This window comes from Aedes aegypti, chromosome 1 (assembly GCF_002204515.2).
Source record: "Aedes aegypti strain LVP_AGWG chromosome 1, AaegL5.0 Primary Assembly, whole genome shotgun sequence".
NCBI lineage: Eukaryota > Metazoa > Arthropoda > Insecta > Diptera > Culicidae > Aedes > Aedes aegypti.
In genome coordinates, this window is record NC_035107.1 from 187,236,813 (window position 1) to 187,260,524 (window position 23,712).

A 23,712-nucleotide genomic window follows, 5' to 3' on the forward strand; every position below is an offset into this window, starting at 1 on the left:
AATCACCTCAAAAAATGTGAACGATTTTTTTCATAAAAATTCGTGTAATAGAAGAATTTATTGTACAGATAATAAGAGGTAGGAAAATATTGATTTTGGAAACAACATTTAATATGTCAGAAATTAGATTTTTATGGAAAATTTGATAACGTTTCAAAATTAATAAAACAGTCATTCAAGTCATCGTGCATAAGTTGAGAAACCCCTTAGTATGATCTTTTCCTTCTTCTTCTCTTTTTTGGCATTACGTCATCACTGGGACAGAGCCTGCTTCTCAGCTTTCAATGTGTTCAATGAGCACTTCCACAGTTATTAAGTGAAAGCTTTCTTTGCCATTTTCGCATTCGTATATCGTGTAGCAGGTATGATAATACTCTACACTCAGGGAAGTCAAGGAAATTTTCATGACGAAAAAGTCCTGGACCGACAGAGAATCGAACCCAGACACCTTTAGCATGGCTTTGCTTTTGTAGCCGTCGACTCTAGCCACTCGGCTAAGGAACACACTTAAATTATTTTACGGATTTCTGTGAAATCTCAACAGCTGAACAGTTCGGAAAATTAAAGAGTCCTTCGAGGGTCCATTTTGCCCTGTCCTTTCTAAATATTCATTTGACTGAGTTTGCCTCGATTTCGCTTAAAATTAATAGAGCTTCCAACGACCATTAAAATAAAAGGATCTATTATTCGCGTTCACAACACTAATTGTCTGCGTTTGGCTTTCGAAAATGGGATTCTTTGAAGTTACTTTCTCTATGATGCAGTCTACTGCAGTTGCCCTGTGTAATCTCACCCATAGTAACTGTGTAAACCCTGGGTATGCATTAGGCGGTCCTAACCGAATTAAATTTCGACCTGCATGACTGCAGGCTTTCCGCATAAAATCAAGCGTATGACAAGCAAACACATGTCAGTTCTAGCTATTATTGTGTTTCGTATCCTTTAGAAGCTACTCGGCGGATGGTTCGTCCGTTCCATCACTTGTTGTTCCTACAGTAGACTTTGTGATTGACGGAGCACTTACAATACCGTTGTTGCATACATTTGCACAAGGGAAATCGCATTTAGTTGTTATGGAGAATAGCAACTGGTAAAAGCATTTTAATCTTTTTTAAGACCTACTCACTCTTTCTCTAACAAAAAAGTAATAAAATGTTTTATCATCAATCAGCATTTCGTCTGACTATTAATTACATTAGATAATTTAGGTAGTTTATCGATCCCCTCTCCTTAGGGGCTGTTCATTAATTATGTACGGATTTGAGATTTTTCGAACCCCCCTCCCCCCGTGGTAAGATTTTTTGTATTAAAGTTCAAAATTAATTGTATGGTGCGTAAGAAATCGCAAAAACTCTCTCCGAATCTATGACAAAAGGTCGAAAGACAAACGGTCGAAAGGACAAAAGGTCGAAGAACAAAAAAGAAGGGACAAAAGGTCAAAAATCTATTTTCAAAGAAGGAAACATTTCCCACCAAGCAAATCATTTTCGACCTTTTGTTCTTTCGACGTTTTGTCTTTCAACCTTTTGTTCATAAACCAAAATATTTTGCATGGCGTGTAAATCAATAATCCCTTTTACGCACAGGGTGTCTGCAAATTATCCGTACACACTTTGAAGGCAAGGCTCTATGCAATAGAGCGGAATGAATTCAGTATTCTTGTATGTTTTAATACAATGGACTATTATATTCTTAAGCAGTAAGTTTGACATATTTTCGATTTCAAACTTTTGTAAAAACAAGACAGAGCCTTAGAGCCTTAGAGAGAGCCGATTTTCGAGCTGAAAATTGAAATTTTCATACCATTTACCTCACAAAAAACCCAGTCCCTCCCCTATCCCACGAAGTTTGCATGGTCAGCATAGACTATTCAGCTATTACCTCTCCTATACCTAATCGGCTTCAGATTGACTTGCGCTCTTATTGCTCCACCAAACGCTGCAGCATGAAACTGAAAATTAAATTTATACTACACCGAGTATATAGCTTCACTACGATCTGATATCTCATTTACTTTCTTTTTCTCTTCCAGGCGTAAGCTGAACGGGTATTCCAGTTTGGACTTCTTTATTATGCCTATATCTGAAAAATCGCGACTCAATCCTTTGAAGTAAGTTTAATTTACTAAAAACAATAGTACAGTTTTTATGATCGCTTCTCGGTTATATTCCCAGTGCCAAAAAGCCAACTCCTGTCACACCAAATCCGTGGGTTACGGGCGGTCCTCCCGGTGGCAAGGACGCCGTCCTGGTGTTCCGAACCAGTGCTTTGTCCCCAGTGAATTCCAGCGCCGATATTTCGGAGACGGGCACATCCTCGGGGATATCCGTTTCTTCTGACGATACACCAACTATAGCAGCTGCCTCGAGTTCAACGGCGAACTCGACCAAAGATCCTACCGGAAACCCTAGTGATAAGATAGCCAATCACTCGAAAGTACTCGCATCACTGCCTAAAAATTTCAATGTTCAACGAAAATCAACTAGTATTAGTAGCGCCACTAGCAATGACGATGAAGAAGAAGATGGAGAGGACGACGAAGATGAAGACGATGATGATGACGAGGAGGACGATGACGAGGCAGAGGGAGAAGCAGAAGGCGATGATGAGGATGACAATGATGAAACGGCCACTTCGCAGGACGAAGCTGGGCCATCCGTGCCGAATGGTAACGACAATAAACCGATAAAGCGTCAGCTGGAGTCGTCCTCTTCTTCAAGCTCACTGAGTAACACTTCGGTCACCGGTAGGGAAGGTGATGAGATCGATCCGGATCTGCCAACGTCCAAGTCGGAACCGTTGCTGGCAGTGGTAGATAAAAAGCTGGCCCGAAAGAATCAGGAAAACAAAGAAAATCAAAGCGTGATCAAAACTGAAATGCCTGCTGCACAACTGAATATATTCTACAAGTTTATCAATACGGAAACGCGTCTACTCCGAAAGATATTGAATGCCCACGGAATGGGAGAAAGCGGTTCCGATAGCAATGATTTCAACCTCCTATGGACGGGTATACATCTGAAGCCTGACATACTGAGGAATTTGGCGCCGTATCAGAGGGTTAATCACTTTCCAAGGTAAGTGGTAAAATCTTGGGTATAATGAAGCGTATATATTTTTTCGGTTAGGCTCTTCAAGTCAATGTTTCTAGAGTTTCTCTAGGATCTAGTACTGCGAATACTCCAAAAATTATCCAAAGATTTAAATATTCTCCAATCGATTTCCTGTGTTCATTGAAACATGGATTCATTTTAAATGTTTCACAATGGATTTGTCCAGAGATTTCTTCGTCATTTTTTGTAGTATTTGAAGAAATTCTCCAGGGATTCTTACAGAAATTCTTTCAGAATGTTCCTCATCAATCAGTAATACTTCCAGAAACTACACTAAGGAAGCTTCCAAAGAAGCATTCAAACATTCTTTTAGAGTTTCCTACGGTTCTTTTCTAGAACTACTCCAAAGATTATTACAGGGATTTTATCAGAGAATCATTTAGTTTTTCTTCAAGATCTTTTTAAACATTCGATATGGGTCTGCTCTAGAAAATCGCCAGTTTTTTTTAATGTATTCAGAGAGGTAAGAATTCCTTCTGCTGGGGATTGAATTTTGAAAAAATTGAGAGTATTTCTCACTTATTGCTTCTTCTTCTTGGCATTTACGTCCCCACTGGGGCAGAGCCTGCATCTCAGCGTAGTGTTCTTATGAGCACTTCCACAGTTATTAACTGAGAGCTTTCTTTGCCAAAGTTGCCATTTTCGCATTCGTATATCGTGTGGCAGGTACGATGATACTCTATGCCCAAGGAAGTCAAGGAAATTTCCTTTACGAAAAATCCTGGACCGACCGGGATTCGAACCCAGATACCTTCAGCATGGCTTTGCTTTGTAGCCGCGGACTCTAACCACTCGGCTAAGGAAGGCCCCAGCTATCTGCTATCTGTTACAATAATGATCCGCAGCACAGTATGAGAGTTTGTTTTTAAATCTTCTGCTACAGCTCTGGTTAGACAGGCGGATAACGGTGCGTAATAAAACATATCTAAACAAGCTTCAAACCATGGGGACAGTATTGCTATCGGATGTTTTGGGATTATTCACCACGCCTGTAAAATAAAACAGGCGTGTTAGCCGCATATTTAAGAACAAATATTCGTATAAAATCGCCAGCGGCATTATTTATACATTATCTGAAAGCTTTTATCTTGGTTTTGTGAAAAAAAGAAAACTTCGAAAACTCATATTCTTGTAATCATTATCGCTTGTGCCATTCTAGGAGTTTCCAATTTGTGTTTCTATAGTAGCACTAGCTCCACGGCGTAGGAAAAATACAAATTAAAACCTTTTGTTTAAATTACTTATATATTTTTATTTTAAAGTGTAGATCAAAAGCTTTCAATTAACGCAAAAAAGTTCTAAATTCATCAATTATTTTGTTTTTCTAAACAATAGTTTCTCATAGTAGTGCTACTATAGGAACAATAGGTTTACTATAGGTGTAAGGGAGCTTAAATTTTAAGCAGAACTATTTATTTCAATTATTTTTTTCGTAGCCTGACTTGACCCAACACTCACGGTACAGCTTCCGCGCACGCAATTTCGCCGTGTTTTGATTGTCAGTCCAGTTTGGCGCCATCCTGACCTTAAAACACGTGGCCTAGCCCGCTTCACGGTCTGCTGGACGAACCACTTTGACGAATTGTCCTTTTTGGCCACCTTTCCACCCGAGAATGGTTAGGATTATTCTTAAAGCACTGCCTTATTTTCCGAGCCTTCTCTGGGTGTTCGGTTTTCGGCCGCTTCCAGCGCGCCGCTCGATGGTCTTCGTCTCCTGGAACATCTTCACATCGCGGGACACGGTTGAATGGTGGATTCCAAGTCTTTTGCCAATCCATCTGTGCGACTAACCAGGATTATCGATCACTGTGCCCAAGATTTGCTGGCGTAGCTCTTCTTGTTTCGAATGCATCTTGAAAACCACTTGACAGATTGCGATTGCACACATAAACATGACACTCTAAACTAGTATTACCAAAATTTCATTATTTTTTACTCACGCGATGAAAAGTTACACCCAAAACAAAGTGTCGCATTTTTTCCGAGTCCAATCTTTACTTGGGGCTATTTTATAATGAACATTTGAACACATAACTTCCCTTAAATGTACGGAATCTGGTGCACTGATGGTATCATGAAATTATTGAAAAGTTCATTAAAAATTTTCCCATGAGTTCTTGAATAGATTCCTACCATGATTCTTTCAGAGTCTTCTACTCATGCCTTCTGAAGTTCTTTAAAAGTTCTCACAGTTCAGAATAACCCAACGGATATATCAGAGTAATCTTCAAGATTCCACCAGACATTTCGGGATTACTTCATGAATTCAAAGAGTTTAAGAGTTTAGTGGATTTTTCTACGATCCTAGATTTGACCAAAGATATCAGAGGAATAGTGGAAATCTTCTACCGGAAAACCATGATTCTCACTAGATTGCCACAGAAATTTATGTAATCTAGTCGAAATATCTCATGTCTCTTAAGAAGCGCTTGAATTCCAGTAATTTTAACGTAGTCAACTGGAACTTGCATTCCAAAATTTCAGTAATCTTGTTTAAACTCTGGGAATTCTACTAAAATCTCTGCCTGAACTTGAACCAGAACCCTCAAAAATTACACCGGATTTAACTAAAAGCTTACCAGAATGTCGTTGGAATTCCTGAAATTCCATGTAATCCATGGATTTCCACATGAATTCTGGGAATCCCAGCAAAATGCCAGAAATTAAATCTATGTCTCAGGAATTCTACTGGATTCCCAGAAACTCTATTGAAAAATTGCAGTAATTACATGAAATGCTAGTAGTAAGCTTGGAATTTCAGGAATCACACTGAAATATTATAGGGGCCCAGATAGCCGTAGCGGTAAACGCGCAGCTATTCAGCAAGACCAAGCTAAGGGTCGTGGGTACGAATCCCCCCGGTCGAGGATCTTTTCGGTTTGAAAATTTTCTCGACTTCCCTGGGCATAGAGTATCATCGTACCTGCCACTCGATATACGCATGCAAAGATGGTCATAGAAGTCGGCATAGAAAGCTCTCAGTTAATAACTGTGGAAGTGCCCATAAGAACACTAAGCTGATGAGCAGGCTCTGTCCCAGTTGGGATGTAACGCCAGAAAGAATAACTGAAATATTATAGGAACTATACTATGATTCTCGCAATTCCGACAAAGCTTTAGAATGAGAACAGGTCTTGTGTAGTGATTCCTCTCACACCGAGGATCGCATCCTATCCCCAAGATAGACACTCATCATCTCAGGTTAATAGTGATGACTTCCTTCGGAAGAGTAAAGCCATTGGTCCCGAGATGAACTATCCTAGGGTTAAAAATCTCGTTAATAAGGATAAAACAGATTAAAAAGGTCTACAAATTCTACACAAAAGTTCGTTGAGCATGGTTAATTTATCCCTAATTTTTAGAATAGCATCCAGAAGTCAAAATGGAGATGAATAATTCAAGAACTATCAGAGAATGGATGTGTCCTGTCTTCTGCATTTTTTTGGGTCCATAATTAATAAAAATCTAGCGTAGATCTATGGAGATTGACTGATTTAAACAAGTGGATCATCATTCTTCGGATTGTGAGCAAGATAGAGAGAGAGTTTCGATACATTGTTCACTGCATCGCTTTCATGTAGCGATCCATGTATCGCTAGATCGCTTCTCCTAATTACGATCATCATTTTAATTCCCTTTTTCTTATATTTGATTACAGATCGTACGAGTTGACTCGTAAGGACCGGCTATATAAGAATATCGAACGGATGCAGCATTTACGTGGCTATAAGCATTTCGATATCGTACCACAATCATTCCTGTTGCCCCAGGACTACAAAGAACTCATCGCTGCCCACAACAAATGTCGCGGCCCGTGGATCGTGAAACCGGTTGCGTCCAGCCGGGGACGTGGTATTTTTATTGTGAACTCAGTGAGTATGATACAAACCAAAATGAATAATTTTCTCTAAACTGTCTACATAATTTCAGCCGGATCAAATTGCCTCGTACGAGCAAGTGGTGGTCGCCAAATACATTACAGATCCACTTTGCATTGATGGTCATAAATGCGATATACGGTTGTATGTAGCCGTGACGTCATTTGATCCCCTGATCATCTATCTCTATGAAGAAGGCTTGGTTCGCTTGGCTACAGTCAAGTATGATCGAGGTGCTGAAAATCTTTGGAATCCTTGCATGCACTTGTGCAACTACAGCATCAATAAGTACCACACAGATTACATAAAATCTAGCAATGCCGGCGACGAAGATGTTGGCCATAAGTGGACACTGAGTGCTTTGCTTAGGCATTTGCGTAGCCAAGGGTGCAATACAGAGCAGCTGATGTTGAACATCGAGGATCTTATCATTAAGGCTATTTTTTCCTGTACGCAACCAATCGTTTCGGCGTGTCGAATGTTCGTGCCGCATATCGGAAACTGCTTTGAACTGTATGGGTTTGATATATTGATAGATGACACACTGAAACCGTGGTTGCTGGAAATTAATCTGTCGCCTTCGCTTGGCTGTGATACTCCTTTAGATACGAAAGTAAAGGCATGTTTGCTAACCGATTTACTTACAATGGTAGGTATACCAGCGATTAGTCCGCTGCAGAAAGCATGTTACGATAGCAAAGGACAGAAGATTAGAAATCTTTCAACGCCTTATCGTCGAGTAAACTCGGCAGATTTTGTGCATAGCACTGGAACCGGTATTAAAAAGGACAGTTCTAATCAAGGAGATTCGAACAAAAAGCTGCTAACGACACTTAGTGCTTTGACGGCGGAGGAGCTGAAGATCGTTCGCTGTGCACGATCGCAATACGAACGTCGAGGTGGATTCGTAAGAATATTCCCTACCAGCGATAGTATGTCGAGATATGCGTCGTTTATGGATCCGGTCACTGGTATTCCTACTTCAGCTGTTACGTCATCGGGTAGTGGTTCATACCTGATGATTATTCCACATAACTACAATCAAATGTTGCATTCCCAGCTGTTTCCCCAGGGCAGTGATTTAGAGAACAGAATCGTGCATCGTATTCAGAAATATGAAAGAGCACTGGAAAGCACGCTTCCGATAACAATTGGTCCGAAGCATACGGCCCCAAAATGTGTCGATGAGGCTAAAAGATTGAGAATGCAGATAAGAAAGTTGATCGAAAATGGGCATGAGCTAAGTATTTTGCAAGCAAGGCGAGCTTTTGGACTGTATCTAGAATATATCCTCAAGCGGCTTTCTTCAGAACCGAAGCACAGCCATGAAGAGTTGGTGATGAAGTTCTTGTATCGAGTAGGAGCCCATATGAAGACTCCATTCTTTTTCCGAAATTTCGGCAACAAAGCATTAGGGAAAGATCGAGGGGCGATGGTTGCTAAACAACTAGGAGATTATCTACACTTGTACAATAAGGAAACCGAAGCATTTGTTGATACCTTCGATATGGTCGGTATGGTTCCAATCAAACTTTTCGATGACTTCCTTATGCAAGCAAGCGAAGTAGATGTGGAATCGGTACTCACTCTCCATACCAATCTAACCCAGACTATGCCATTCCTGTACAGCGGATGTTCTTCTAGTATTCCACCGGCTCCTCCCATTCCAGTGGGGGCTCATGGTTTTCTTAAGGCACTGCCCTGCATGGCTCCCGGAGGAGCCAACAAAGAACTGATACGTTTGGACCCATACTACAAGAGTAGCGAGGCGAGAAGCAGCCGAACAGCGTTGACTACGGCCATTGGACGGGCAGAAACACGTGGTGACAGGAGCATGCGATTGTCACCAATGAAGAAGAAACCACCGGTTGGCAATATGGTGAAATCCTCGCGGGAAAGAGATCAACGATCAAACTGGCTTTATTAGAATGATCTCGCAAAAACTTAGGAAGCCAATGCGGCCATTTATGTGTGCTTCAGTTTACGTAGTGTTTAAAATTATTTCCGTTATTTTATATAATTTTATTGAAGCGGTGCTAAAGGTGCTTGTTTCGGCACCTTTATGTTAAATTTATTATAGTGTGAAATTAATTGGATTATTATTTTGTTTTACGACTATCTTTCGATAACACTGACATATTTTTCTTCTTTGCCATACTCAAGATGTTCTCTTGTTTTACGGCGCTTACATTACCCATAAACGCAAAATTGTCCCATGTGAAAAAGAAATCCAGCATACAAGGGAATGACATGAGTTTATGAGCAGTACAAATAATCGACGTCAAAATGGAAAATGATATTAATTACCGGTCCAAGACCGGTGGCATGTACTGAATACACGCACATTGAAAAAAAGCTCGCTTTTCATACACAGCTTTAGCGAGGTGGTCCTGGCGACCGCTCTTGAGTTAAGGTGAAGATAATTCGAAGCCAAACCTAAAATTTTCAAGGACACAAATCTAGAGACCTAGACAGCGGTTCAAATTGAAAACTCAGTCAACACCACCATTGATCAAGTTTTCAGCTTGATCCTCTGTCTAGTTCTCTAGATTTGTGCTCTTGAAAATTTTAAGTTTGGCTTCGATTCATCTTCACCTTAAACTTGTGTACTATGAAAATGGTGACAATATTTTACATTTTCTATACCTATCTACGCTAAATCAAAATTCTTTGATGTGTATTCTCTCTCTACTCATTATTAATCCGAGGATAACTTGTTTTGTATGAGGACGGTTGGAATGAACCTGTTTCAAGCAATGACAAGTAGCTTTCAAAATAGGCATATGGTTCTTTATGTCGAAAAATCACGCAAAAAGTCTTTTGTTTAATTTTGCATCGTTAAAAAATATGCAATATCATCTGTCTCAACAACATACTTAACGTTATGTTTAACCTTTATATTAAACAGTGCGAAATTGGTTCAAAATAATAGAAATACTCAACGCATAATCATGTATCAGTCATATCTCTATATTTATAGTTTTAAAATATGTTGAACTTCTAGGTAGCCAAAATTATTTGTATCATTTTTGATTAATAGCCAACCAGGCATATTTTTTATCACCTGGCACTATCCAATCGTCGTAAGATGGTCAAAAAGTGAAGTTTCAGAATGCCTAGAAACGGGCCTAAGAGTTATGCAGTTTTTTCATATTTCTTTGTTTTGGCGTCGAAACATGGGTTAAGTTTCTAACATTTTTTTTTAATATTAAAAAGTTTTATATAATAACAATAACAGCGAAATTGAATACAGATTTTCCCGGTACATTTCTTACATTTATTGTGCAACATTCGCTTTGGAACTCGTCAATGACAAAACAAGAATCGGTTTACATTCTCGATAAACTTATAGTGGTTATGTATGATACAGTTTCGAGATGGCATCGCTGATATTCATATAGACCCACTTAAAAAGAATCCAATAATGAAACAATCGTCATAACACTCACATAGAATCGCGCAAATTTACCAATATATACTTGAACGAAACATGACAAGCACAGTTTAAAGAAGAAAGTAAACAACACCATCTATTACTGTAGGCCAAAGATTTGGTTTAAAAAAAGTAAGTTAATTTTAGAAACAAGGTATGGGAAATTATTCAACGGAAGCATAAAATCGAATCTAGTCACAAACATGTGATTATGTAAGCAATAAAACAATTTGTGCTAAAAATAATCAGTTTATTCTAGATTTCATCAGTGACCATCATGCTTTTATTTACTCAACAGTTACATACTTTTCATTTTGGTTAATTGTGAAATCCTGCCGAAGAGAAAACTATTTTCTCACTAATGTGGGAAAAAATAATAATACCATCAACAGTTTTAAACAAGCGACATTTGAAAATATCAAATCCGAAGACATATATTTTTGATAGTAGCAGTTGCAAATTTCTTAAAATAGAAAGTTTAACAATAGTCGTAAATATTTACCAAAATTGCATGGTTCAAAACAGCTTACTTGAACAATTTTAAGGAACGAGCAGGAAAAACTTACCTTTCCTCGGCAGTTTGGAAGCTTGTGATGCACAGAATCATTAAAATTCAAAGCTTTGTAGATTCGATTGGGAAAACACGTTTACAAATATTTAGAACATGCACAAAAAGTTAATCTGATAACAGGCACAAATATAGAAACTCAAACCGTTCAATAAGCATTACTGCCTTCGTCCATACAGTCGTTGAAAAGTTCTAAAATAGCATCATATTTTATAGATGGCTTTTAATCGTCAAACAAAGCTTGCAGCAAGCTATACCATGCGTAAGAAAAATGCAAATCAAACTGTTTCGCGGCTAGATTTTAAATCTTGTTTCCGAAGTTCAAATTATAGCAATCAAAGTTTTACCACACATCATAAGCTTGAAATCATAGATTCAATAACTCAAATTTAAATTATTGATTTTTTATTTCTATTTATATTCTTCCGTGCTTGCTAGTTGTATCGATCAGTAAAACTAGCGCCTATTAAGTTATTTGGCTTCGCCAAGCTTAAAGACCATTGTTAAATTATCTTCCGGGTTGAGAATACTTACTACTTACTTGATACTCACATACACGGTTCGTACGTGGACTTTGAACTGCACACAAAGAGATTCCACTTATTATGTGGTAAATATTCGATTTCAAGTGTAAATCAATTTCAATAAAAATACTAATCTGAAAATTTTAGTGCAAATGGCTTTGAGCTCAATATGTATGTCTGGTATATAATATCACATCCCACAATTTATCTCCAGTAAAAACACTTTACTATGTCGCTTGTTGAATTCAATTGCAAAATGTACTGTACTTTTTCGTAGTATATTTGTTGAACTAGCTGTTTGGATCTCTGGTTTTCAAAACCGAAACCTGATTCGAACCCGAACCTAACGGAATCCGGGACGGGCTCGGGTTTGAAAAGTTTGAATTTTTTTTCGGTTTCGGGCTCGGGTCAGGTTTGAAGGTTACAAAATTATCGAGAACGGGACGGGCTTGGACTCAGGGTGACCAGCGAACCGGGAAATCGGGAAAACCGGGAAATATGCGGGAATTTTATATCACCGGGAGAAACACGGGAAATATACGGGAATTACTACCGGGGAAATGCTTCATTTTGATGTATGGCCTAGAAATACTTTGGCCATGTCCTTGCAACTGGAAAAATAGTTTGCAAGACACTTGTTAAGGGATCTTAAGTATAATCAGCTAACGTATATCAAACAACTATAATTAATATTAATCTTTAGATTTGAATACTTTTTTAAATCAGTTAGGTAGGGAGGGGAATAATTTCATCAGATGTTTTTGAAAAGTTGCTGAGCTCATATTCGGCCACAATGTGCGTCGTATTGAACTGCTTCTTATTGCAAAGTTTCAGACAATTCCGCCGAGAAAAAAATCCATGCCAAGTGACCAAGTAGTTATTTTTCCTACAATCTTTTAATACGCAATTTATTAGGAGCTTTTTAAATTAGCAGTTACTAAATTTCTTTGCTAGCGTTCTTGTGTGAATATTTTTCAGAAATACAGTTAACTCTCCCTTACTCGATATTCCGTATCTCGATATCGAGTTAGAGAACCATAGTAAAAGTTGGTATTCATGGCTACCTCGATGGTTCCTTGGATCGCAGTTACACTGGTTTTGTGTTCTGTAACTCGATATCTCCCTTACTCGATGGTCCCTTCAATATCTAGTAAGGGGGAGATGACTGTAACTTAAATTGAATCATTCTAAGGATACGGCTTGAAAAGTCATTTTAATCATACATAAATATTGCACATTTTTGACTTAGTATGGTGTTCCATACAAAAGTCACTAGAACTTACTCTAAACACGAAAATCCTGTAAAATATAAAAATATGTGTTCTGAAAAAGTTTGCAGATTTGACATGATGTAGAAGTTTGCAGAACATCATTTAACTGGTAAAGACTAGATATAAATTGTCGATTTGTTGCTTTAAATACCGCTTTTGTTGAACCGTTTAAAAAATGTTACCTATCAAAAGATATGAAATATATATATATATATATATATATATATATATATATATATATATATATATATATATATATATATATATATATATATATATATATATATATATATATATATATATATATATATATATATATATATATATATTATATATATATATATATATAATATATATATATATATATATATATATATATATATATATATATATATATATATATATATATATATATATATATATATATATATATATATATATATATATATATATATATATATATATATATATATATATATATATATATATATATATATATATATATATATATATATATATATATATATATATATATATATATATATATATATATATATATATATATATATATATATATATATATATATATATATATATATATATATATATATATATATATATATATATATATATATATATATATATATATATATATATATATATATATATATATATATATATATATATATATATATATATATATATATATATATATATATATATATATATATGTTTTGAAGTTCATTTTACACCTTGATATTACAAAAATAAGCCTACAAGCCTTGAACTATAAGCTCAGAATGGCAACAAACTCCTCTAATTGAAATTTATTCGGAAAAAACGTTGTTATCGATCGCTTGTCGAAAAGAAAAAAAAAGAAAAATTGCAAATGACCAATTCCGCATGTCAGATTGTACAATTTTCAAATTATCTGTTTCGATTCTTTTGGTTTTCAAAATAAGGGTTTTTATCCATTATTTACTACCGGGAAAATTTTGAAAATACCGGGAAATAACTGAAAAAAAAACCGGGAATTTGAAATCATGAATTCACTGGCCACCCTGAACTTAGACTTGAAAAAAAAAAGGTTTGAGTCGGATTTGGTAAGAATTGGGGCCTTCCTTAGCCGAGTGGTTAGAGTCCGCGTCTACAAAACAAAGCCATACTGAAGGTGTCTCGAATCCCGGTCGGTCCCTGATCTTTTAGTAATGGACATTTCATTGACTACCCTGGGCATAAAGTATCATCGTACTTGCCACACGATATAAGAATGCAGAAATGGCAACTTTGGCAAAGAAAGCTTTCAGTTAATAACTGTGAAGTGCTCATTCAATACTGAGCTGAATAGCAAACGCTGTCTCAGTGAGGACGTTAATGCCAAGAAGAAGAAGATGTATGAATCTTACAATAGTAAAAGTATTGAAAAGTTGATAGGTACTTACTTGAAACAAACAGCACAACCTCTGCTGAGTTCGATTGAATCCGCTTCCTAGTTGAACACACTTTCATTCAGGACACTGGACCTGCCACTGGATAATAGAATAGATGCTGTTTGAGCTCACACTAGCTGGATGATGTTAGAAGGAGAACTGTGCCCAGGCTGCCCTACCAGTTAAGAACAAACACCTAAAATTGTTAGGACCCCTCATGGCCTCATTTTTTTTTCTTAGAAATAAGGACTTTTCTCAGAAATCTAAAACAACAACTTAGAATATTTTTTCCGACTTCAATCGATACTTGTTTTGTTAAACATGCCCTTTCACATTTTTAAGGTCCTAAGCAAGTAAATATAAAAAAAAAAACATTCAAATAACGATTCCACAGACCGACACGCTTTTCGCTCCCCGTTTTATTTTTCGTCCGGCACATAATCTTCATCGTCATCATCGTCCGAGTCCAGTTCAAGATCTTCAATGTTCTGGAACAGGGACTCATCGATTCGCACATTCTCGATAGGTTCTCCTGCATCCATAAGGAACTTAAGATCGGATTCGTTGAGAGTATTATCCTGGAGGAACAGCTCTTTCCCAGTAAGCTTCCGCGTTTCGCCGAGAATCTTTTCTTTCCGCTCCGTGATTCCCATATCCCGCTCGAAATTGGTTTTCCACACCATAAACGATTCCACTGTAACGCGAGTGCCTTCGAACTTTTTGCGTTCCTCTTCCTCCAGACGTCGCTTTGCTTCCTCTTTCTCATTTTCGGCTTCATTCTTCAGTTCGTCGTATTTGCAATTGAGCCACTCTTGTGCGGAGCTCACCAACGAAAAAATCATTTCGATGCCAATATTTTCTTGGATCTAAAAAAATATAAAAACAACAAAATTTCAGTTATTAGGTACCGATTTCATTCTTTCATCTTAGGCGCCGTCCATATATTACGTAACGCTCTATGAGGAAAGAGGGGGGAGGGGAAGGCTGAAGCGTTATGGCTCATACGAAAATTTGAAATTTCTCATACAAACAGCGTTACGGACCGTGGAGGGGGTAAAAAATTTCAATTTTAGCTTTACGTAATAAATGGACACTACCATATTTCAGTAGTAACGCCTTAACTGCTGGGCTGGTAATACGTTTTTTTATTTTTCTTTTCTTTATTAGGGTGATAATCCCACCGAACACAACGGCGATGGGATGTGGTTAGCAGAAGAAGAGAGACAATGTGATGGAATTGGAGACATGGCCGCGGTCGTGGTAACCGCTCAGGATATACGTGAAGCTACCCGGTATACCAGGAATTGGGCTGCACCAGAACCTGATTTTGTGCACAATTTTTGGTATAAAAAACTCACAACGATCCATGGGCAGATGGCGGAATGCTTCAATACGGTACTAGGAGACCCCACGCAGCTACCGGAATTCATCACCAGGGGTGTCAGATTTCTTCTCCCAAAGGACCAACACACAGCTGACCCAGCGGAGTACAGACCAATAACGTGCCTTTCAAGTCTGTATAAAGTGCTATCGTCGGTAATAGCGAGGAGGGTGCAAGCCCATTGCGACGCCAACAACGTGATGACCGAGGAACAGAAAGGGTGTCGCAGAAATACGCAAGGCTGCAAAGATCAGGTCATCGTAGATGCAGTCATTGTAGGGCAAGCTACCCAAAAGCAAAGGAACCTGATTATGGCGTACATCGACTACAAAAAGGCATACGACTCAGTACTGCACTCGTACCTTCTCAAGGTACTGCAGTTGTATAAGGTAGACGAGAACGTCATCAGGCTGATGCAACACGCGATGGCGATGTGGAGCACATCCCTACACATTACCGACGGTACAGCTGTGTTACGGTCCAGAATTCTCAGCATCAGGAGGGGGATTTTTCAAAGCGAGGGTAGGTGAAAGTTTCCAGCATCTTTTACTGAGAAGTGCCAAAACTCTATAATAATAATAATGATAATAAGCAATATAAAACTATTTGTGCTACTTGTGCACCTGACAGATTGAATGATCATGATCATTTTTCAGCGATTTTCAACCTGCGTATAATCATTTAGATCAATCCTGTGGCTGCTCTATTTCATGCACGTTGATAAATATTTGCAACATTAATTGAATTTATCCCTCTTTTTATTATTAATTTTCCAGTTGGACCTTTACCTATCGCTTAGGAATATTTTTCCTCCAGTGGGAAAATTATTTACCATATAAACCCGAATTTATATCCGTTTTTGACATCCGTACCTTTTCTATCTCTTTGATGGTGCGGTCAAATTTTCAAATTTACTTCTACGTACCTTGAGTCCATTTTTGCCTTCTCCTGATGGATTTTCATCCGCCACTAAGGCATCTCCCTCAATTGAGGCGAGACTTTTCTTTTTCTCTCGAGTCTGATCCGATTAGATACTATCTTTCGGAAAATCAGACGTTTATAGTTACCCTTTTAGATGCCTTGAGATCCAACTTCCGACTGGTTTACCGCTGTTCTTTTTTTTTTCTTCTTTATTTTGGCACAGACCTATTGATCCATAATTGCCAGTGTGCCACACTTAAAAAATATCACCGACTCCGGTATTTTTTTTACCGAAATATAAACCGCTGAGCACTCGGTAATGCTTCCGGTAAAAATAAGAATTACTGAACAATCTGTAATGTTAATCGACACACAGCTGTCAAAAAATTACATTACGCTCGTGAATTATTACCAAGCGAATTGTAAAACAGATTACCGAACGTATGTTAGTAACAGCACGCAGTCGGAATAGGATGATCGAAAAAAGAAAAACAAAGAATTCCATATTGATATCGAATGTTTGGTTGATTGATTTATTTCGTGTTTTCATTTCTAAATCGTTTGGACATGTTTGCATTATTATGTTTGTCTGTTGATGAAGGTGGGACGTTGAACACCACAAACAACTGGAATGCGCGCCTCAAATCTAGCACTACAAGAATAAACCAACCCAGTTATGCCAATCCTGGCTTCTTTGCAGGTGTTCACCACTTATGAGTAAAACCATCACCGATTCTGTCGTGGGTTACCGACGATGCGACGATGTCATCCGGAAACTTAATTTGTCTACAACGAAAAAAATTCATTTCATCTTAAGAATTAAGGGGCGGTCCATTAATTACGTAAGACAATTTTCGGGGTTTTTGAACCCCCCCTCGCCCCATTGTAAGATTTTTTGTATGAAAATCAAAAATAAATTGTTTAGCACGTAAGAAATCTCGTCTTATAGACGACAAATTGGAGCAATCAAAAAGTACATGTAGAAGGTCCTCTGTTACCTGGCATTTCTCGCACAAGTCCGAACTAATTAGATTCCATTTCGCTAATCTGTCTTTAGTGGCTGTATGGAAAGTACGTATTTTCCTCATATTTATTATCTGACTAGTTGGTAAGCTTATGTGTTTAAACCATGGTTCCAGTTTTAATTGAGTCAAAATTTTAAAGTGATCTTTTCCTTTTTCTCTCGATATTTCTGTATATTCTTTATTCCATTCCTGTAGCATTTCGTTTTTAAACCATAACATGCAGTCATTTAATGTTAGTTGGTTCCGCTGTTCTTGGGTTCTTGCTTGTCGCCAATGTGGTACTTGTGCACTTGACAGATTGAATGATAATGATCATTTTTGATAGCATGGCCTACTCAGCTATAGACATAACTACCACACTAATCAAAATAATTATTTTCAATTTTGACCTTGCAGTTGGTTCCAAAAATCCTGGATAGCCAACAAATATTTCTTCTCCTTAATGCTCCTCGAAATTCGGAGTTTTTGAGTTGAGTATACCAGCCCGTGATTTGCATATTCCATTATATTCAAAAGCTGAAAACAAGGAAAATCTTTTAATGGAATCCGTTTTTTTCTCCTAAACCATATATTATTATATTTATTGTTGGAAGTAATGCATTGTTTTTGTAGGAAGGTAGAAAGAACTCCTCTTATTTCGAACATCTTCACTGATAGAAGAAAAGTCGAATCCGCAAAATTTCCTCCAACACTTTCAGCTTCAGGATTTGCTTCTCCTCTTTGGAAGCATGATGGTGACTGTCGTTCGATCAGAGGGTTTAGTTCGCCATGGGTTGATCACACATAATTTAGAAACTTTGAACACGGAAATCGACAGCAAAGCTTATCGATTTTATCATAACAAACTAATTGCGCAAATCAATTAATTGTCCAAGTTGAACATGATGATCATGACACAATATAACCATAAGTAAAACACACTGAATCCATGTTGGGTGATGATCTACGCACCCATAGATTTACGCATACAGATCTGAACAGGAAAGCTTCTGAAACTTACGTGGAAAAAAATTGGAAGCTTTGTTGTCGGTTGTTGAATCAGGCCATAAAGCAAAACTAAAGAATTGAATGTGTAATTCACACGAAGTTTGCAAGACAATCATAACAAATTGGTATGGACGTTCATGGATCGGTCCATACTTTTAAACGCACAAATCAAACGTGTGGATTTTTATCAGTGTATGATGCCCAGTTACAGAACTGGTAGCGACGGAGTGTCTAGAACAAAGGCACATAGAGACCACATGTGTTAAAAAAAATCAAACAGAAATCAATTAAAGATCACTCAGCAGAGTGTCCATCCATCCGGGAAAAGTGGAAGATTACCGAGAATTACAAGATCGAGAAAATAGTTGAATACCTTGGAGAAAGGAATACATTTTTTCCAAGGGATACACGACTGGAAAAAGGGAAATCCAAAGTGAAGGAACTCTACGAAACATGATTGAGATCGATGCGACTTGACACATTTTCCCCATACTGGGGAACCGTATGTCATTAAAGGTCAAAATGAATGTTTTAGGATACACTCATTTTATTTTGAAAATCCTTAAAAGGTTATTTGAGAGTTTTTCTATAAGTATTTGGGTACCCGGATAAAAACGTACCATTCAGAGAATGGAATGAAACAATAATGTACAATACAACGTATTGGATAGCGTATTGTAATTGTATGTCGAACAATCATGATTCTGAATTGAATATACAATTCAATAATAATTCAATATATTGTAACAGAACACTGTATTGGATTTTATGGTTTTATACCTTACAATTTTGGCCAAAATCTTATTTTCGTGTAAAACAGCTTTTACTTTTTTCTGTGTAGCTTGACTGGCAGAAGTAAACAAAATAAGTGCAAAAATCAAAAAATACTTGGTAAAAAATATTGGAAAAGTAAAAGTATTTAGTTATGTAAAAGTAAATGATTTCAACTGTTATTTTTCATAAGAAGAATGCAACAATGTTGAAGATCTATACTTCTATATAAGAGTTGAAACTCTTTTGTTAGTTAGTACAAATATTCGGTAAGTTTTGAACAATTCATGAAAAATAAAAGTTTTATTCTTTTCATCACCAATCAATATGCATTCTGTTGAATTGTTAGTGTATTGTAAAACAAAACACAAATTGTCATTCAAAACAATATGAAAACAATATATTTTACTGTAATCTACTAAATGTTGTTACCAATAAAAAAACAATATATCTTATTGTTTTTTTTTTCAAAGCCGTGTATGAGAAAATATCAATATTTGTATTGTTACGATACTTAACAACCCATACATTATATTGTAAAATCCTCATATACCATACTGTACAGTGCTTGGATTTTGATCTGAAGAAGCCGATCAAACCATATTCGGAGAGTGTAACAGCTCACGAACCATAACAGTTCCTGGCACATCGCATTCGGAGAGCCCTATGAATGTAAACTTTCACTCTCTCGTTTGGTACGTGGCACGAGAGCGTTCAAGAGCAGCAACTCTCACAGACTGCAATAGTATCGAGCCATTTGGTAGATTAATGTTTTGCATAAAATTGGTAAAAAATTTCATATTTTCTGGTAATGTAGCCTTTGACAACCTAATTATAATCTATTGGGTTATTGAACACCCCTTTGGTTGCAAACATAGAGAAGAAAAAAAAAATATTCGCCTCCGTTTCTTGATCAGAATGAGAGTGGGTCAGCGAATGTTACAAGTGTTGACACACAATGATCGGCGCCAAACAGTGGGTGGTGTTTGTCTGTCTTGTTTTCGTTCATGGTTCGTTATCTTCAACGAACGATATATGCCATGCGTGTTGTATGAATGCAGGCGAATAAATGGGATGAAATTATAGATCATGTGTCAATGATCGTTAAATTTTCCAAAGCCTGATACAGTGAATTGTTGAAAACAATATATTGTACTGTAAATGTATTGTTATTTTACAATACACTGTATTGTATTTCCAATGCTTTTAATGGTACTGGTACAATACGTTATATTGTTTTTGTATTGTATTTTTTATACGGGTAGTAGTAAATTTGAAAAATCTCCTGAAATAACTAAATTACATCAATTAGCGCTGTAACATATCCAAAGATCTTAAGCGTGTGATCCAGAATAAACAATTTATAACTTATTTTCTAATCAAATTCTCCGCGGTGAAGAATCGCCTTGAGAATCAGTCTAATTGTTAATGCTGTTTATCTCAAAATTATGATTTCCGAGTTATCTACTTGTAGTATTAAGGGATCGAATTACTGGAAGAGTCTCTAATGAAAACCTCCGGGGAAAGACCTGGGAGAATCCCTGGGGAACGAACCCTATAAACATTACAGAAGGTATCAGCGTCAGACAGATCCATTTCCTGGAGAAATTCTCGTAGAATTACTTGAATTACCCCTTGAACCCGTGGAGGAGTCGCAAAAAGGACCTTTAGGATTCACACCAGGATTCTTCCACGATTACTTAAGGGATTCTTTTAAGAAATGACAAAGGAATTCTTTTTGAATTTCTCTGAGCTTTCATGTTTATCTTAAATTTTGAAAAAAAAAATCTTCGAAAATTCTAAAGCAAACGTTTCCTTAGAGAAGATAGCTCCAATAGTGGAGATAGTGTGTTTTGGCATGTTTCGCACTATGTAATATTCATGAAATTTAATCGTAAAACTATTTGAACCAATTATTTTGTTTAACATTTTTGCTCCTTTGCGCCTATTGACCTGTGCACGGGTTCACTATTTGACGTTTTAGCGGTGCCGTGTTATGTTTATGTCATACAAATAGAATTTAGAGTCCCTTTGATAAAAATAAAGACTTTTTTGAGATTCACAATAAAATAGTGACCTAGTCTTCAAAAAGCCTCTTTGCTGATTAACAAGCAGTAGGTATGTGCTAAAAATCACCCTAATAAAGAAAAGAAAAATAAAAAAACGTATTACCAGCCCAGCAGTTAAGGCGTTACTACTGAAATATGGTAGTGTCCATTTATTACGTAAAGCTAAAATTGAAATTTTTTACCCCCTCCACGGTCCGTAACGCTGTTTGTATGAGAAATTTCAAATTTTCGTATGAGCCATAACGCTTCAGCCTTCCCCTCCCCCCTCTTTCCTCATAGAGCGTTACGTAATATATGGACGGCGCCTAAGATGAAAGAATGAAATCGGTACCTAATAACTGAAATTTTGTTGTTTTTATATTTTTTTAGATCCAAGAAAATATTGGCATCGAAATGATTTTTTCGTTGGTGAGCTCCGCACAAGAGTGGCTCAATTGCAAATACGACGAACTGAAGAATGAAGCCGAAAATGAGAAAGAGGAAGCAAAGCGACGTCTGGAGGAAGAGGAACGCAAAAAGTTCGAAGGCACTCGCGTTACAGTGGAATCGTTTATGGTGTGGAAAACCAATTTCGAGCGGGATATGGGAATCACGGAGCGGAAAGAAAAGATTCTCGGCGAAACGCGGAAGCTTACTGGGAAAGAGCTGTTCCTCCAGGATAATACTCTCAACGAATCCGATCTTAAGTTCCTTATGGATGCAGGAGAACCTATCGAGAATGTGCGAATCGATGAGTCCCTGTTCCAGAACATTGAAGATCTTGAACTGGACTCGGACGATGATGACGATGAAGATTATGTGCCGGACGAAAAATAAAACGGGGAGCGAAAAGCGTGTCGGTCTGTGGAATCGTTATTTGAATGTTTTTTTTTTTTATATTTACTTGCTTAGGACCTTAAAAATGTGAAAGGGCATGTTTAACAAAACAAGTATCGATTGAAGTCGGAAAAAATATTCTAAGTTGTTGTTTTAGATTTCTGAGAAAAGTCCTTATTTCTAAGAAAAAAAAATGAGGCCATGAGGGGTCCTAACAATTTTAGGTGTTTGTTCTTAACTGGTAGGGCAGCCTGGGCACAGTTCTCCTTCTAACATCATCCAGCTAGTGTGAGCTCAAACAGCATCTATTCTATTATCCAGTGGCAGGTCCAGTGTCCTGAATGAAAGTGTGTTCAACTAGGAAGCGGATTCAATCGAACTCAGCAGAGGTTGTGCTGTTTGTTTCAAGTAAGTACCTATCAACTTTTCAATACTTTTACTATTGTAAGATTCATACATCTTCTTCTTCTTGGCATTAACGTCCTCACTGAGACAGCGTTTGCTATTCAGCTCAGTATTGAATGAGCACTTCACAGTTATTAACTGAAAGCTTTCTTTGCCAAAGTTGCCATTTCTGCATTCTTATATCGTGTGGCAAGTACGATGATACTTTATGCCCAGGGTAGTCAATGAAATGTCCATTACTAAAAGATCAGGGACCGACCGGGATTCGAGACACCTTCAGTATGGCTTTGTTTTGTAGACGCGGACTCTAACCACTCGGCTAAGGAAGGCCCCAATTCTTACCAAATCCGACTCAAACCTTTTTTTTTTCAAGTCTAAGTTCAGGGTGGCCAGTGAATTCATGATTTCAAATTCCCGGTTTTTTTTTTCAGTTATTTCCCGGTATTTTCAAAATTTTCCCGGTAGTAAATAATGGATAAAAACCCTTATTTTGAAAACCAAAAGAATCGAAACAGATAATTTGAAAATTGTACAATCTGACATGCGGAATTGGTCATTATATTATATATATATATATATATATATATATATATATATATATATATATATATATATATATATATATATATGTTTTGAAGTTCATTTTACACCTTGATATTACAAAAATAAGCCTACAAGCCTTGAACTATAAGCTCAGAATGGCAACAAACTCCTCTAATTGAAATTTATTCGGAAAAAACGTTGTTATCGATCGCTTGTCGAAAAGAAAAAAAAAGAAAAATTGCAAATGACCAATTCCGCATGTCAGATTGTACAATTTTCAAATTATCTGTTTCGATTCTTTTGGTTTTCAAAATAAGGGTTTTTATCCATTATTTACTACCGGGAAAATTTTGAAAATACCGGGAAATAACTGAAAAAAAAAAACCGGGAATTTGAAATCATGAATTCACTGGCCACCCTGAACTTAGACTTGAAAAAAAAAAGGTTTGAGTCGGATTTGGTAAGAATTGGGGCCTTCCTTAGCCGAGTGGTTAGAGTCCGCGTCTACAAAACAAAGCCATACTGAAGGTGTCTCGAATCCCGGTCGGTCCCTGATCTTTTAGTAATGGACATTTCA

General features: G+C 37.1%; 3 protein-coding genes across 7 annotated transcripts in view; 2 read left to right on the forward strand and 1 right to left on the reverse strand.

The window, feature by feature from the left end:
* The window catches only part of LOC5569462 (tubulin polyglutamylase TTLL5), a 133,439-nt gene extending 124,183 nt beyond the window's left edge, over nt 1–9,256 (forward strand). For all 5 annotated transcript variants that reach the window (XM_021855213.1, XM_021855223.1, XM_021855229.1 and 2 more), the window contains 4 exons: nt 2,033–2,110; nt 2,175–3,077; nt 6,772–6,985; nt 7,044–9,256. In XM_021855213.1, coding sequence (XP_021710905.1) covers nt 2,073–2,110; nt 2,175–3,077; nt 6,772–6,985; nt 7,044–8,918 — 3,030 coding nt within the window. In that variant the 5' untranslated portion in view covers nt 2,033–2,072 and the 3' untranslated portion in view covers nt 8,919–9,256. The remainder of the gene's footprint in view (nt 1–2,032; nt 2,111–2,174; nt 3,078–6,771; nt 6,986–7,043) is intronic.
* A 5,241-nt stretch (nt 9,257–14,497) lies between these two features.
* Nucleotides 14,498–15,118, reverse strand: LOC110679686 (RWD domain-containing protein 1-like). Its single transcript, XM_021855241.1, has one exon. It carries the CDS (start codon nt 15,057–15,059, stop codon nt 14,637–14,639), a length of 423 nt encoding a protein of 140 aa, XP_021710933.1. The 5' UTR covers nt 15,060–15,118; the 3' UTR covers nt 14,498–14,636.
* A 6,538-nt stretch (nt 15,119–21,656) lies between these two features.
* Nucleotides 21,657–22,331, forward strand: LOC110679689 (RWD domain-containing protein 1-like). The gene has a single exon (XM_021855248.1). The coding sequence runs from the start codon at nt 21,765–21,767 to the stop codon at nt 22,185–22,187; it is 423 nt and encodes a 140-aa protein (XP_021710940.1). The 5' UTR covers nt 21,657–21,764; the 3' UTR covers nt 22,188–22,331.
* The last annotated feature ends 1,381 nt before the right edge of the window (nt 22,332–23,712 follow it).